Source organism: Elgaria multicarinata, chromosome 8 (assembly GCF_023053635.1).
Source record: "Elgaria multicarinata webbii isolate HBS135686 ecotype San Diego chromosome 8, rElgMul1.1.pri, whole genome shotgun sequence".
In the NCBI taxonomy this organism is placed as follows: Eukaryota; Metazoa; Chordata; class Lepidosauria; order Squamata; family Anguidae; genus Elgaria; species Elgaria multicarinata.
In genome coordinates this window covers 23,008,970-23,026,140 of record NC_086178.1, presented here as the reverse complement: position 1 = coordinate 23,026,140, position 17,171 = coordinate 23,008,970, and the positions used below count along the sequence as shown (strand labels likewise).

The window sequence follows — 17,171 nt, the reverse complement described above, 5'->3', positions numbered from 1 at the left end:
TACTTTATGGGCTCTATTTTTTCATATATTTGGCTCTGCCACTGCGATAAGTACCTACCTGCCAGGAGAAGATTTGCAATTCATTTCCAAAGCATTTGCTTCTTCATAATCACCCTCAGTCGCCTCTTCACATATGTTACTTGTTGCAAGTTCCTTAATTGGCTTCCCTGTTATCTCATTTTCTTCATCTTCCTCATCCATCATTACTTCATCTTCTACTTCTTCATCTTCCAACAAGTCTGAGTTTTGGCTTGCCACCAGAGTCTTTTCATCCTTAAAGTGGCTTCCATTCATTCTTTAAATAGATAGATAGATAGATAGATAGATAGATAGATAGATAGATAGATAGTCAACATGGAACAAACAGTTGCAGAAACAGGAGCTTTGTTTTCTATACTTTGCTTTGCATTGACTATCCCATGGGTCATAATTTTGCTATAATTTGAATCAATACTACTCCATCCAGTTCATTAAGCTGCCAGTATGTCTTTGAAATTCAATCCACAGCCTGATAGGATTGTGATGATAGCTTTTCTCAATGTAATCTAAAGCTAAAGCCTTAGCTTTAGGTTACTACATTTCATTATTCTTGAGAGTAGAATTCCCAGCATATTCACCATTGGCCTAAGGGGAAATTATTCACATCGTCAAGTATCTACTCTGCGCTATTTCCCACAGAAGGAAACTCTTAACAACTGTTAGTAGACTACAGCCTAATTCACAGCTGAATCTACCTCAAAGGGTTGTTGTGAGGATAAAATGGAATAACTTCCATGTACCCTGAAGTCCTTAGAGGAGGGGTGCAATGCAAGTCTCTTAAACAGAATAATACACTCCACACGGTAAGACCATTGACATGAAGGACTGTTACCCAGATCTTGGCTACACAGGAATTTGGCCAGTGTGTATTGTGTTGGGGCAGTGAAGGGCATTATAAACACTTTGGCTTCAAAGTGAAATAAGCACACTTAATACCATAATGGATGGTGGCCTTTATGGCGGAGAAACAATCAAATGAATCATTGACATTGTTTAGTACTGTACACTAGGAATTTAGTTCCCTTTGGTTGTATGAATCATTCTCTATAATTTTAACTGGAGATAAGCATTGACTGACTTGCCTTCATTATAATGTTTAAACTCAAACATGTAACCAAATGTTCTTGTTTACCGGAAGCTGCCAGGCCTACCCAACCCATCCCCTGGAGCCAAATTACGCCTTTCTAAATACAAGGGAATTTCATTTCTCATCTGATTGCTTTTAGATTTTCCAATAAATTGTCTATTTGGCTAAATGGAATGAAACCACGCCAGAAATTACTCCATCATGGCCCAAACCATGTAGCACTACCCACAAACAAAATTGGTCAACATGTCTATGTTCCTTCATCTATACTACAAGAGGAAAAAGAAATAGAAATCAATCAATTATTATTAAGGACTATATGATCCATTAAACATAAGGAAATAATCTCAGAAATAACATAAGAAAGCCCTACTTTTGTAAGGATCTTAGGAAAACTGAACCCATCATCATCACATTGGTGGGTATCTTTGGCGTCTTTTATCAGGGTGCCCAGATAATACTTCTTGGATGGTTGTAAGAAATTATGAGCCATAAACCAGAGATTGCCAGATTGCAAACTATGCTAGATGAAGACTGTTTGAAGTGAGAAGGACTTGGATTTAAACCAAAGTAATGAAAGCCATATGATTAAGATACATATTTGCTAATTACATTTTTCATATGCGGTAATTTGCCAAGTATGAAATATCTATCAAAAGTAGTCTAAAGTGTTGTATTTCGAAAGGAAACACTGGATGACCCATCAACCTTACAGACTTCCTATCTGAGGACATGTTGAGACCAGATGTGAAAAAGTAACCCATGACAATCAAGCAAGAACAAAATTTGAATATGTATGTAATGTATAAACATCTCCTTCATGAATATATGCCTACTAGTTTTGACCCCAGCATAAAAAAGAGTGAGAAACATGTAAAAGGGATCATCATAAGCACTATGCCATTTTTGTCCTTGAGAGTGAAAAACAAATTAATGAAGGAGATAAAGGGAGAAGCTGGTACCTTTTTAATTAAATTTTAACCTGCTACATAATCTCATGTAAGGTTTCAATATCCACAGTGTAATGATGCTGCAAATCCAAAATTTAAAAAAGAGACAAATGTACCATGTATTGATTTAAAATCTGATGAGACAGCAATAGGGGGTTTATTTAATATATAGGGGGGTTATTTAATATATATCACAGCAGTATGAACTGGACAGAACTGGGATGGACACAGTCTTACATTTTTATTAAACAAATATATTGGACTTAATTAGGAGTGTGTTCTTGATTCTGGAACAAATATAGATTTATTTACAGGATTTCTATACCGCCTTTCCTAAACTCACCAAGGCATTGTATGCTTCATCCTGGTAGGGATACAGTTCTGGGATTTTCTTTTTTTAGATCAGCAAGTATCTTATTAAAGACGTACTCTTTTCGTCAGCTATGTTCCTAGTGATGTCTAGGCAGCCAGCATAAGGAACATTCACTATGAGCAAAGCTGTACCAAATTACAGTCTCATCTCTCCCTAATAAGTAGATTTGCTGGTGAGAAAGTGTCCTAGCCTGCTATTTCATAGGGCTTTCAGGTGTTAAGGTCAGTCTTTGCAGGGCAGCTGTGTGGCCCTTTGTAAATGTAACAAATGTGTCGCTACCCCACATAAAGTACAGAAGCAGTGCCTAGCTCTTGGATCAGATGATTGGTCTTATGTAAAAAACTAAAACCTGCTGCCAATCCCTGGAGCAAAACAGTGCCCAAAGACTTAGAACCTCACATGGCAACCATATTTTGTGGTAATTAGAGATTTCAGTCCCAATCCCTCCCCATTTGGAGAAAATATAATTTTCCCCATGCTAGGTCAGGTTCATATTTAAATAGTCAAAATACAAACTAGATTTGTATTTTGAATTTAATACAGTTTTGACGCGCTTATTCTGGCTTTGTTAACATCAGCTCATTTTACTTTGTTAACATCAGCACATTTTACTTTGCTAATTGCCAGGGGATCAAGCCTTCCCCCCCTCAACATTATTTTGTGAACATATTATCTGAGTATACTGCTTTGACAGTGTAAAAACAACAACAAAAGGCTTACGTTTAGTTTCTCTGCTTATTTAAAAACTGTAAAAGAAGAGTGGATAAAATGTTTTGAGTAAAACAAAGTTTGTGTTTGGACTACAAGGTTACAGTGGAGGTGCAAACTTGTATTTCTTATATGTAATGGACACAATTCAGATAAAGTGTTGTATAATCAGATTCCAATGAAATCTACAGATCTCCCAGATCTGCAATTATATTCCACTGTTTTTCACGGACACATCTCTTCATTCCGCCTTTTGTAAAATGAGCTAGATGAGTAACACTTCAACAGCAAAGAAGTTACAATTAATCAAGTTAAGCAATACAGAGAAGTCTCCTCTTACCTTTCTTCTGTATTGTTGTGATTGCTATTCCCAATGAAATTCCGAATTTCCGTAAAGTACGAGTCCTCTTTGTCATCTAGTATAGCTCCTGTGCTTTCAAGTTCAGAGTGAGGCGAAGATGTAGCAGTACCTTTACATGAAAGCAAAAGTTTGTTCTTTCATCACATGTATCCTTCAACCAATCAGTCAATCCATCTGTCTCTTAATATAACTTTATTTGTTCATCAGTTGCCGGGTTATTGTCTTTGCCACTGGGCAGCTGTGGATTTAGAATGTACTCAATAACCATGGCAGGGGTGGGGTGGGGAGAAACAGCACAATTTACACCACTGGCTGTGACAATGATTGAAAATGTGAAAGCTTTCTGTTTCTGGGTTCAGTAAAGGAACATGCAAAAATTGAATTGTGCCTGGTCAACTGCTAGGCCCTCTTAGAGAGTGCCGCCTTATCTATGAGAACAAAAGTATGATGTATAAATCCCACTGAAGTTTATAGAAGTCAATTGGCTCAAGCATTTGATGCATGTTAAGTTTCTTAACTTATTCTCAATAAAAATAAAAATAAAATAAAACAATCAATTCTATCTACCTACCAAGGGATCTAATCCACTGAGTCGGTGAAGTCAAATAAGTCTAACTGTGATCAACTGTCTACAGAACTGGTTATATCAACATTGGTGCCCTAGGCTGATAGTACAGTTTAAGATTTAGTAAGGGCTAACATAATGGGTCAAAATTAATTGATGGGATTATGATTTCTGACATGCATTTAAAGTTATAATCACATGATTACTTAAAAATAGGAGGATAGAATTCAGACTATGGCATTCTTCTATCAAAGAAAGATGACTGTAATTGTCCCTGGATGGAAAGCCAGCGCTGCGATGTCATAAGAATGCTACAACAGCACTACAGTTTCCTGGAAGATTTCATGAACTTAAATTCACTGAATATTTTGTTATACAAAAGGAAGACAGCTACATACCAGACATGTTGCCATTCTCGTGTTTTTTGAGATGTCTATCTAAATTGGTTTGTTGGCCGAAGCACCTGTCACATAAATGACATTTGAAAGGCTTCTCCTTATTGTGGATGTTACGAACGTGTCTCTGCAGGTTAGACGATATGCTAAAAGACCTGTCACAGTATTTGCATCTGAAACAAATATCAAATATGGAAGTAGCATGTGAAATATAGCTAAAACAAAAGTGGTAACTTTCTTCTCAGTGACACAAAAGAGATATTGTGAACTGCAACTCTATCTTTTTAAAGAAATGTTATTTTTATGGATTTAAACCAACAATGCACGTTCCTTGACAGAACATCTCAGAGCCTTGTTATACTAGTTTTATTCTACTAACCTCCAAAGCAGTAGATTTTGTTAATGCAATCTGGTGATATGATTAGATACTGATAAATACCTGAACACCAAATGCAGCTAGAATATCTTCTAAGCAGTAAGGGTTGTATGTATCCCATTGTAAGGGTCATATCCTCATGTGGAATGGACACTGCTAGCGGGATGGATTTCTGCCCCCACCGCAGAACCCACATGTCTCCGAAATCTGCTTCAGAGGTTTGGGGATACTACAGAGCAGATTTGGGGGGCAATGGGTGTTGGAAGATAGGGAGAAGATTTGTTGTATGAGCATGTCCACTTGCCTGGCATTGGATGTTACTCTAGAACTCACAAAATTCACTCCAAAATATTTCCAGTATCTCCATGCATTTTATCCTCCAGTCACACAATGGGTTCTATGAATCGAGTTTCACCCTTTGCTCTCTCTTCAAAAAGGGCACTGTAATTTCACTAAAATTTACTGATTTTTCAGAACAACCAGTATAGTTTTTGCTCTGAAAATCTGAAGTATAAATTTATAATTGAAAATCCTAACTATAAAATTCTGGTCATGAATCAGAAATCCAATTTCTGAAATCCAATGGGAGGATTCCATATTATCAATGAAATAGATGGATTTGCTGCATGTGTAGTGGTAGATTTGGGTCCTCTGAAGGCTGTTTTGAATATGATAATGAACAGGAGGAACAGAATCCGCAGCTCACTTGCATTTGTTCCCAGGGAGAGCTTGCATACCTCCCCAGTTGGGAAGACAAACAAAAATGATTTTGAATCTGGAGAAATTCAGGTACCAGGAAGCTCAAGTCAACTCTGTACCCCTTTCCCCCATGCCCAAAATACTTTGGCTCATGCAAAATGGTTTTCAGTTATGGTTATAGGAAGGAACCCAATATTTCAGAGTTAACAACACATAATTTGGGATAGTCCATTCCAATATGTTAAAAAGTATTGCAGCAAAGAGTGTGAAAAGCAGAGAAGCACAAGCCTATTGTTTCATGCTGTTGCCAATACAGTGCAACGAAGCACTGTGAGTAGAAAGAAAACATGAAACAAATTGCTTCTAAGGCTCAAATAAGGTAGAAAGGCCACTTCCCTCCCTGTTCAAAATTACACTGTGTGATAAAATCTTTTCTTGAGGAATTAGCTTGCTCAATTGCTAAGCCTGGAGGAAATTCAGTTATCTTCCCAAATGCAGAAATAAACAATCCAAATCTTTAATACGGTGCCAACACGAGTAGTTTAGTCTATCACTCTGGTACCAGAGGCATCAATTTTCATACTCTGCAGTGATTTGAAGTCCCTGAAGCCTTTACTGTATTGCCCTTTAAGCCATTACTAGGACATACTATAACTATTCCAAATTCCCTGGCTGGCAGCTGGCCAACCGTCTTCATCACCATCCTCCCCCACCTCCCTATAGTCTATTTCTCTTGAACTTCAAAACATGTCTGTTACATTGTGCGTTAAGTCAATTATTCTGGGGAGAAATTATGCATTACATGGCTAATTGTTTCTGGCTGTTATGTGGTGGAAGAGCATAACATGTTTCCAGATACCTCTTAAAACATGAATTAAATTACATGCAAGCCCACTTCCCAAATAAATTCAGGACTGAGGAAAAATCTATCCCAAACAATGAGCTTTTTCTCCTTTCTTTGCAAGCCATAAAATGTACCAATTTATGCTTGTTTTGTTAGAACATGAGCTGGGTTCCTTCCAATTGATTTCATTAAGGGAAAGTTCTATTTTGTACAATTAAAATTCTTTTCTCATTTCAGTATATTGATTATTCCCATGGGGCTGTATTCTAAGACATCTCCCATTTAACCCACTTAGTGGTGAAGTGGATCAAAAGCACTCAGGACATGGGGATTCATACTAACTATGTATGTTTGTAAAGAGAATAATAGGACATAAAGTGCATGTGGGAATTAAACATTTCATAAATAAATAAGATAAGAGAAATAAACAGCATGGAGCATTTTTGCAAGGTGAAGAAATAAATACTGAACTCAGATTTGACACAAAATAACCAAAATTATTTTGGGGGGGAAATCCCATTTTCAAATAAGGTGAGAATCTCACCATTATTGATCATTAGATTTTACCAGACTTTTATTCAAATGTGTTCGACAAAGCAAAGCTAGATAAAATTCGTTTCATTTGGCCATCCTTTAAATAGATGGTTGTTTGTGCCACAATAAAGAAGTTTTGCACTTGATCAGAACCATGTACATTGATGGTGCTATATAAATAAATAATAATAAATAATAATAATAACCAGATTCTAGAATGGGCTTGGAGCAAGGATTTAACTTTTTTTCCTCTCTACTATGGGTTTAATGAACATTCCTTCCCTGAAGCTGCTGCTTACATTGGAAAGTAATCCTCCACTGACATCCCACCACACCTAATCATATTTAAAGTCACATCTAGTTTGGGCATTTCTCTTAGCTGAGCAATCAATCCATCAGTGATACCAAATGAGAAGGACCAGCACTTGGTATTGCAAATAATTAGGAATGCTTAGTCCATGGAGTTTTATAAGAACAAGGTTGAATTCACTTGCAGTATTCAGGACTGTGTACGCTCAGCAATAAATGTTGGTAGGAACCATTCATGTCTAAGGGGTTCAGAGTGTCCTCTGCCTGACATGATTTGCTGTATTGAAGTCCTGTGGGCTAATTCTCTCCATGTATTTATCGCAAAGTATTACTAATTGTGCTTTATGTAGCACATTCCAAAACCTCATTTCATTTTCATGAGTCAAAGTCCTTTGGTGGTCAGAGGCTGTAAGTAGTAACTCCAGCAGGCCGTGTTGACAGTGGAAGTCCTGAAATAAGAGCCCCATGCTTGCCACCCCCAAAATGCATTCATCTTGTACCTGTAAGGCTGCTCTCCAGTGTGTGTCCTCAGGTGACGGGTAAGATTTGCAGATCTTGGAAAAATCTTGCCACAGTATCTGTTATTAGAAAGTGAATTATAAGTATAGCTTTGTTTTGCTTTAAGTTTCATAAAGAAATCACAGGCATAGCCCTAACTTCAAACCATTTTGAATGGAACTATTTCTTTTGTACTTAAAGCTTTCTGAAAACGGATTCAACCAATATATTGAATCTAAACTTTATGGATGAAGATGGTGATTTCTAGATTTGCCAATACTCATAAGTAATGTATCAGAGCAGACTTCCATTTGAATGTTCATCCAGATGTACTATCCTTATTAACTTTGACATTTCCCCAGCTAAATGCTTGTGTGAGATGGAAAAAAACCCCCACACTTTTATCAAAGGTTTAAAATCTTGGCTTGATGGAAACACATTTTAAATGGTTTAGCTTATTCAGAGTGTCAGCAATGTGGCATCGTTCCATCCACAGAAGATCAGACGAGACATGATTCAAGAGACCTAATCCATCAAGGTGAGTTTCTATAATGGTGTGACGGGAAAGTAGCTGACATAGTTTCAAAAAGATCAGACAAACTGATATGCCAGTTATCAGATACACTCACTAACTTTCCGAAAATGAGATAGGGACATAAATAGCAAGCTTAAAAAATAAATATTCAAGAAGAAAACTGACACAGCAACAATTTATTCTGCCAATTCAGGGACATTTCCCAGAAAATATACATCCCCAAAACAAATGTTAAATGCATTTCTAAGAGAATTATGGGTCAATGTGATGGGTTGATTTGAATATTACCTTCTTCTTCTTTTTTGACCAAGTAAAGCCATTCTGAGATTATTTCATCATATCAAATTCACATGGTGAATATTTCTTACAAATATATCCCCACATGAAGACAGCTAATATTTACTGGATCAGAGGAAACCGGCCTACTTCCTCATACAGTAAAAGCTAGCTGTGAGCCATGTGAAGTGGACAAGGTAAAATCACCTTACAATGAATTTTCCATGCTAAAGAACACTACAGTGCAGGCCCAAGACATGCAGCATGAAGTGGAATCCAAAGACCTCCACCTCTGGCCAACACCTTAAAAAGCCATGCTGTACTGCTGCAGCATTCAGACACCAATTCCTTCTTTCATCTATTCCTCCACTCCAGTGCCACCTTAAGCAGGTTGCTTAACCCTGGGAATATGAAAGGTCTTTGTCTTAATTTGTATGGTACCAAAAAGCCCCAGCATTGAGTATATTAAACATAATTTTTAGCCTAAGGTAAAATGCCTATTGAATGTCCACTGCATCATCCACGTGGATTGCAACCTGGGAAGCATTGCTGATGCACAATCTCCATTCATTAAAATGGGGCTTGTGCAAGTGGTTTGAACTTTAATTTTGGCTAATGGATAGTTGTTTTGTCTAATGGTGCTAAAATTGGTATTTGCCATCAAGTATGTTTCTGCCATATAAACACTCACTTCGTTCTCTTTCTCTGTTAGGTCACACATGATAGCCAAGCATGGTAGCACACACACACACACAAAACAAGGCTGTTTCTGAAAACCCCTAGAATCCATTCTGGATTTCTTTGGGAACCATACAGAAGAAGAAGAAGAAGAAGAAGAAGAGGAGGAGGAGGAGGAGGAGGAGGAGGAGTCTATTTCCTTTTCCATGGTGTCTCTGAAGACAAGAGATTAAATGTATAGTAAATGAATGATGATATCTGAGCTTAATTTACATGATACCAACCATTGCCACAGAGTAGAAGGAGGCAGAGCTTGGAGAAGGCCTACAAATGCAGGATACATAGCAAAATGGAAAATTGTGATACAACAGTTATAACACCAGCAGTCTCCAGATTTACTCCATGGAGGCTGCAAATGTGTTTGTTGATGCCTCTAAGGTACAAGGACGGTAATCAGAAGGGATTAATTCAAAATTGTCCTGAATGGAGCCCTAATGGCTATGTACATATAATTGTTATTTATATTGGCTAAAAGAGAAAAATCCCCACTTACTGCTACCATGGCAGTGGCCCTAATCCAGTATCAACTACTTAACAACTGTCCAAATATAATAGAAGAGATTGAGTATAACTGAATAGACCTGTTTGCCATTTTCATAATTCCAGACAGTGCCCTTAAGTCCCATACAAATCAAGAAAGTGGTAAGATTGACAGTCCAGAAGCTTTTGGTCTAGTTAATTTCATTCCTCTGATTAAAAAGAAAAAAAGAAAATATCTGGAATGGTGGTGGGGCATTGCTGAGAGAGCTACATATGTACTGTTCTTTTTTTCTTTTTACAAGACTACAGGAGTGCTCATGTTCATATCTGGATAATCATTCATCCTTCCACCTACTAAAAAAAATAATTAAAAATGAGACTCAAAACTGTTCCAGACATGGGAAGCTAGGAACTGTGTAACTTGTCAAGGTCAATATTCAGAACATACACTATTTAAATTCTGACAAATTTTCGAATTCAAATTTGTAGCATAATGATGTGTGAAATTCATCAAATTCAGAGGTCAACAAAAAGGCTCCTTTTGAGTCTAACAAATGGTCTTCCACTTAGGACCTGAAAGACCACAGATGTCTATGTGTTTGATCCAACTCTGAGACAAAACTTCCATTGATTTCTTTAGGAAGATGTTGATTTGAGCCAAATATTTGCAGTGACGACTCAGATTTTTAAAAATACATCTCCTAATCATTCACAGATCTTATGAAATTTCCCTTTTGGCATTATCAAAGGAAAGACCAAGGAGAAAACAGTCTTGCAGTTCATGATCAGAAAAAAATATGAGGAAAAAGACCATGCATTAATATAAAGGTGATGAGGAAATTTTGGAACAAGCCTGTGTATGTAGTGTTTTGGCCTCATTTATCAAGTTCACGGTAACGAAGGACAAATTTCTCCAGTAATTACAAACAAACAGAAAATCAAACACTATGCCCATGTCTTGCTGAATAAAGAACCTTTTAAAATGTCAGTGACCCACCATAATCCCTATTAATCATCCAATTTCGAGTAATTTCTAAAGTAAACAACAGTTGTTTGCGAGAAAAGAGAGATGTTAAGAGAGCTTGTTGGAGATAATTGGCTTAGGGAGTTTACCTGCAGGTATAGCGTTCTTTGCCCTTTCGTAAAAGGTTTTCTGGCAGGGTGCTGGGAGGGGCTCTGAAGTTGAACATGGACGGGACAGATTGTATGAGGTCACTGGCTTCTGGTTTCAGAGCACTAAAGCTCTCTAGCTTTTCGGCCATGTTTTCTATAGCTGACATCTATAGGAAGGAAGCAAACAAACCATCAATCCCAAAACACTGAGAAGATATTCTTGTACAATAAAGAGAATTCAATCAATTTGAAGGTCAATACAAAGGCTCCATTTTTAAAAGTGTATCCTATCTAGTTGGCACTGCTGAAAAACAACAACACACCATACTTTTTTTTTTTAAAGCCAGAACAGAGTAAACCATAGTTTTGCTCTGTTTTGTTACTGTTGAATCCTACGCACACTTATTTGGAAGCAAGTCCCATGGAACTCAGCGGGACTTACTTTTGAGTAGGCATGCTGTTAAGGGAAGAAGTTTTGTTAGAAATTTACCAAGCATCTCACATAATTATAACCCCAAAAGACAATGGAAGAAAAAAAGCGACTACACAGTTATCAGTTTGTTTGTATCCCAACAGCAAATTATCTAGTGGCCATCTTGCCGCATGAAAAGCTGCTCTAAGCCTCCATCTTGGGTTAATTCTAGGCTTTATCTTTAAAGATAATCTTTCTTTACATGTGAGATATAATCACTTGATGTCTAAGGTGTCATGTGGTGCAGATCACTTGAGGTCAGATCTAATGCCAAAGACATAACTTTCTTATTACCTCCAGTGCAGGACTTTTCAATACGTTTCAGTTCAGTTCACACATTCAGCTGCCAATTTTCATGAGTACGTAATCATATCATATAGAGAAATCTAGCAGAGAACATACATTTCTGAACCAGAGCTTCATATATTATGAAAATAATTTCGTAGTCCTGAATCTCCTTACAATTTTGTGCTAGATTAGGGCATTGTATGTAACTGGTAGGCCACATCTCATGAAACTAGCTTATTCTTGCCTTTTTGTAAATAAATAGATGAACAAAACACATTGGGCTAGATCCAGAGTTCCATGCCTGCAACTGGGCTGGCAGAAGCAACTTCCCCATCCCCTCCTCCCTATGGGAGTCCCTCAAAACTCCTAGATATGCTACACAAAGGGTACAGCCCCCCTGTCAATTGGGGTGAGCTGTTGTATAGAGCGAAGTGGGGGATCCCTGAAAATCAGGTGGAGTCACCTTCCATGAGCAGAGCCTTTCCCCCCCATGGAAGGCAGATCCTGGATACAACACAGTATGAATTCAGACAAAAAAATAACTACTGCCAGCATTTAACATTTATGGAATGCCAACTGCATCCTAGATACTGTACAGAAAATGTAAGTAACTCAGGCTCCAATCCTAAATACACTTATTGGAAGTAGGAATTACTGCTGAATAGACCTGCACATCATTACACTGCAACATCCCCAAGGACAAGATAGCAGTAGAGATCACGGATTGACTAATGGGTGGGAGAGAGAAGAATGAGGAGATAGAAGAGTGCAGGCCCATAAGGGGAGGTAAAGGAACCTCAGGGAAGGTTTATGTCTAAATACTTGGTTTGACGAAGAAGTCACACTTTTGGAAAGAGTTGTAAATAATGAAGTGTTCCATTAAGCCAACTCTTTCCAGAGAGGTAGCTGTGTTAGTCTATTACAGCAAAAGCAACAAAGAGTCTTGTAGCACCTGAAAGACTAACACATTTATTCTGACATAAACTTTCATGGATACTGTCCACTTCATCAGATGCTAGCTGCACTCATCTTCAGAACTCCTGTTAAATAGAATTACAGCCTCTTCCCACCCTTTCCTTCACCACCATGATTTGACAAAGAGCTAAAAGCAGTACTCAGCGTGCAGAAGTCTGTAGGATCATACCCCTTGCCTGGAATGATTATAGAATTGCTCTAGAGTAAGCTTAGAACCACAGTCTTAAGTTTGGCCATTTTGCAGAAAAAACCAATATTGGAAAATGAGGCTTAATTCATGAATATGGCTGCTGGTGGACCTGGTTTTCTTCTCCCTTACACTGCTTTCACACAAAGATCAAGTTCAACGTTGCTCATCATTCACACACAGATATATGGAATAATACTGGCTTGGCTTATATTTTCTTATTGAGATGGAGGATAAATATAATCATCTGCTCTTATTAGTCCAAAATAAATGTCTGCTTGTTTCCTTCAAATGACTATTCATGTTCTGCTTAGCACTGGGCATTTTTCTCCCCTTTCGCCTGTAGCCTGCCCTCTCATTTCATGCTCAGACTCCTAATGCTCACTACAAATTGTAACGTACAGGGTACCTCTGCCAATTTGCCAAATGTCTTTCATCAAACATTGTGCAGAAAAGAAAAGAAAAATCTCAGAGGGAAGTCAAGATACATTTACTTGTCAGGAGACAAATGTGAAAGCAGAGGGAAGCAGTAAGGGCTGGAAGCTCTGGGGTTTGATTCATAATCACTCAGCTGCTAAAACATTCTCCACAGATGCAAGCGGACAGGGCATTTGTCAATATGAAGGGTTTTGACGCGTACTGATCGTAGGGCCCAGATATGTAATGATGATGCCGGGTTGGGATAGGAGGTAATTCCGTCCTGGTAGAGCAATGTCATTATCAGCCTACAGAGTTCAGCATTATCGTAACATTTATTTTTCACTCCTTCCTATTTTTCCTCTCCCCACAATCAATCTGCAATTGTATTTCCCATTGCATTGAATCCCTTCTAATTGTTCCCTGAGAGAAATAATCTTGCTATTTTACTATCACCAAAGATAAAGGGTTTGTGGGGGAGGCTTCTGGCCTTTTGCCTGATTAGTGGTGACACATGGGTTAGGATAGCACCTATTTCTGCTTGGAGGAAGAAGACATGCATCCGGCAGGATGATATTATATCTATATATCTATATCTATATATCTACCTATATAGTCAGTTTCATTATGAAGTGCTTTTAAATCTGCTCTAGGGCCAACATTTGTCCTTCTCACAGATGCAGCAGTAATAGATTCACCTATTCTCCCTTCTCTGTTTGAAATGGTTTCATCAATCAATTACCATGGAAGTTTACGAAGCTTTAACGTTTGGTTTTGATCTGTCCTACAGCGCATTTGCACTAATTCTTTAACACAAATCAGTGCCGATTTGTGCATTTAGCTTGTCTTGTCAGCATGGTTAGCGTGTGTCTGGCTGGCAGGGGCTGCATAACTGGCAGTTCTTCAAATTGTGGGCCTTGCCAGCCCCATCATTTATTATTATAATTATTTATTTTTATTGTGTTTTACGAAATACACAACCAGCCCAATCCTAACCCCAGGGCTGTCACCACTCCAGTGCTTATGTTGCTCCCATTGATGCTTTAATTTATGTATTTAAATACTTATATGCTGCGTTCTTTGCTGTTCAAACAGCACCCAGAGGAGTAAAAACATACAATTCACAATGGAACAGCCAGCTAAAAGTCCCATAGTTAACAACGCAGCCATGTCAGCTGACTAGTTCTCACAGGAAAAGTGTTCTGAAAAAGTGAGATTTTCACCTGGTGATGGAAAATCAATAGTGAAGGAGCCAGACACACTTCACCAGGGAGAATATTCCACAGTATTGGTGCTATGATGGAGAAGGCCAAGCACTCTTACCACTGTAGTTATCATCTATATGAAGAACAGAACATGGAACCTGGCCTCCTGGACAGATCTATGGATGCAGGGAGGGGTACTTATAGGAGGTGGCACTCCTGAAGTTACATGTAATTAATTTGGTACAATGGGCAAATTATCTCTCTGCTTTGAAAGCCAGCCCTAACCCCTGCCAAGACTGCTTCTAATCTACAGTGTGGTGTAGTGGCTAAAATGTTGGACTGGGAGTCGGGAGATGCTGGTTCTAGTCCCCACTCAACCATGGAAACCCACCGGCTGACTTTGGGCCAGTCACAGACTCTCAGCCCAACCTACCTCACAGGGTTGTTGTTGGTGTTGTGAGGATAAAATGGAAAAGAGGATTATGTACGCCTCCTTGGGTTCCTTGGAGGAAAATAGGTCGAATATAAATGTAATAAAAAAATACATTGAAGATAATATTAAATGAACAAGTTCTACTAATGAACCTATATGAGGAATATAATTCAGTGAGTTGTGTTTATGCCAGATTAAGTTGGTCAGAAGAGTGTGAACAGGGCTGGCTCTAGGTTTTTGAGAGCCCTTGGGTAACATACCCTTGATAGGCCCCCTTCCTCTATCTTCTCACTGCACCTGTCACCAGCTGCTACTCCTCTCATCGTTGCTAGCACTTGCTTGCTTGATAGGCAGAGAACCGTGAGCAAGTAGGCAGTTGCCTCTACTGCTCCTCTTTACCACCCCTGTTGCCAGGGCCAGAGTGAGAGGCAGGTAAACAAGCCAGTTGTAACGATGGGGGGGGGGGAGGAACTCCATGAGGTTCTTGTCAGCGGGCTGGGTCATAGGCCCTTGGCCAGTGCCTGACCATGCCTACCCTTTATGCTAGTCTTGTGTGAGGTTGCAAATGACCCGAAGTCATTCATCAGTAGCACCTTACAGAGGACAGGTGGAACTAACCCTTTAATTATTAATTAATTAAAAATTAAGGATTGGTGGTGCGACTATCAAAAATGGCAGCCCCATGTTGAGTTCCCACCTCCTGTAGCATCTAGCTCAATATACCCTATGTACAGACATCATGCTGTTGCGCGCTTCCTCACCTTACTCCACATAACTGGTTGCCACTGGCGAAAGTGGGGAAATGCATAGCCTCATGATGTCAGGGTACACGGTAAGTTATACTAGTGATTAGGGGAAGGAGGATCGAAATCAACAGGGGGCTGCCATTGTAGTGGCATCCTCACATCTTTCTAGATGACGAGTTCTTCCCTAAGTAGCTCGGTTGAAATAAGTTACTTTTCCCTTTATTTTTGTACCAGTCAGACCTAAAATAAACTGGAGATAAGAATGAAGTGCAAGAGTGATTACTAGCTCCTCTCTCTCTCTCTCTCTCTCTCTCTCTCTCATAGAGCTCTTTGGCCAATTTGTATTCTCTTCTCTCACTGCTGAGAACCACTGAAGCAGCATGAAAGCTATCAGTGCAGCCTTCCTTTAATCTTCTTAATGCCTGCTAGGGTAGCTCTTTGCCTCAGCTGAGGCAAAAGGTCATTGTTTCCCCATCTGAACAGATGTTCCCAGACAAAGAAAACCAAGGAAAGGTTGCTGAGGCAGAACTCAGGTCTAGAGGACATATCAGCACTTGAAGGGGAAGGAAACCCTACAAGATTGTCATAGTTATAACAATGACAACGAGTAAAACCCCAGACCGTTCGAATGTGAATATCTCCACGCTTAGTTTCTAAAACACAGTGCAAGTTGCTCGGAGTCTCTCCTTCTGACTTTGAATACTACGACTACTGCTATTCGTTCTTTTATATAGCACTTTTTGAGTGTTCAAAGTGCTTCACATATATTATCTTGGTACAACAACCCCGTGAAATGAGCCAGTACTATTATCCCCATATTGCAGATGGAAGCCGAGGCAGAGAGACAGAGGCTTTCCTAAGACTAGTGAGTTCATGGCGGGCACAGGGTTTGATCCAGAGACTTCCTCTTCCAACATTACGCTATCTTTCAAAAGAAGGAAGCCCGCTTGTCAATCCTAGATATATGGAGCTGGTAGTGATGATTCATTGGTATGATGAGAAAAGCACTCTGCAAAAGCTTCATTTATTTACTTGCTTAAGCAATTACATCACAAATTCCAGGCCTGAGCTCGGATTTCGATAACAGGTCAGAGAGTTGTGCCTCCAGTGAATAAGGGTGCAAATTGAGTGCTGCTGGGCCTGCCCCAGTATAAAAAGCTCCTTCTACTAGGCTTAGGCCAAGCCCAGAACTGACTACATTGACCAGTGGCAGCTCTCCAGGAATTTTGTCAGAGGTTTTTTTTTTCTCATCCAGTTAATTGGAATCCTTTTTAGCTAGAAATCTCATCAGAGATTTATATTTTTGGAGCATGAGCTCTATTACCGAGCGGGACATTGAAACCTTTTGGCCTGGTAAGGCACATAATAGACATTTATAAATCTATGAACATTGTGATGACGTATGAAATGTGAGAACTTCTCTCTCTCCCCTCCCCCGACCTCTCAAAATACTGTTCAAGGACAGGACAAACAAAAGTTTTATGTGACATTTAAAGCAGAATTTGTTTATTTAAAAACCCCTCTAAAGTAAGTGTATTGAGTTCACTGCCACAGGATGTACTAATGGG

The 17,171-nt window shown here is 38.9% G+C and overlaps 1 protein-coding gene across 2 annotated transcripts in view; it reads right to left on the bottom strand.

Annotated features, from left to right (window-relative positions):
- Positions 1-17,171, bottom strand: part of MECOM (MDS1 and EVI1 complex locus) — an 83,981-nt gene that overhangs the window by 5,027 nt on the left and 61,783 nt on the right. For both annotated transcript variants that reach the window (XM_063131999.1, XM_063132000.1), the window contains 5 exons: positions 10,881-11,047; positions 7,741-7,818; positions 4,482-4,651; positions 3,498-3,627; positions 59-295 (listed from right to left, as the gene is read on the bottom strand). In XM_063131999.1, coding sequence (XP_062988069.1) covers positions 59-295; positions 3,498-3,627; positions 4,482-4,651; positions 7,741-7,818; positions 10,881-11,047 — 782 coding nt within the window. The remainder of the gene's footprint in view (positions 1-58; positions 296-3,497; positions 3,628-4,481; positions 4,652-7,740; positions 7,819-10,880; positions 11,048-17,171) is intronic.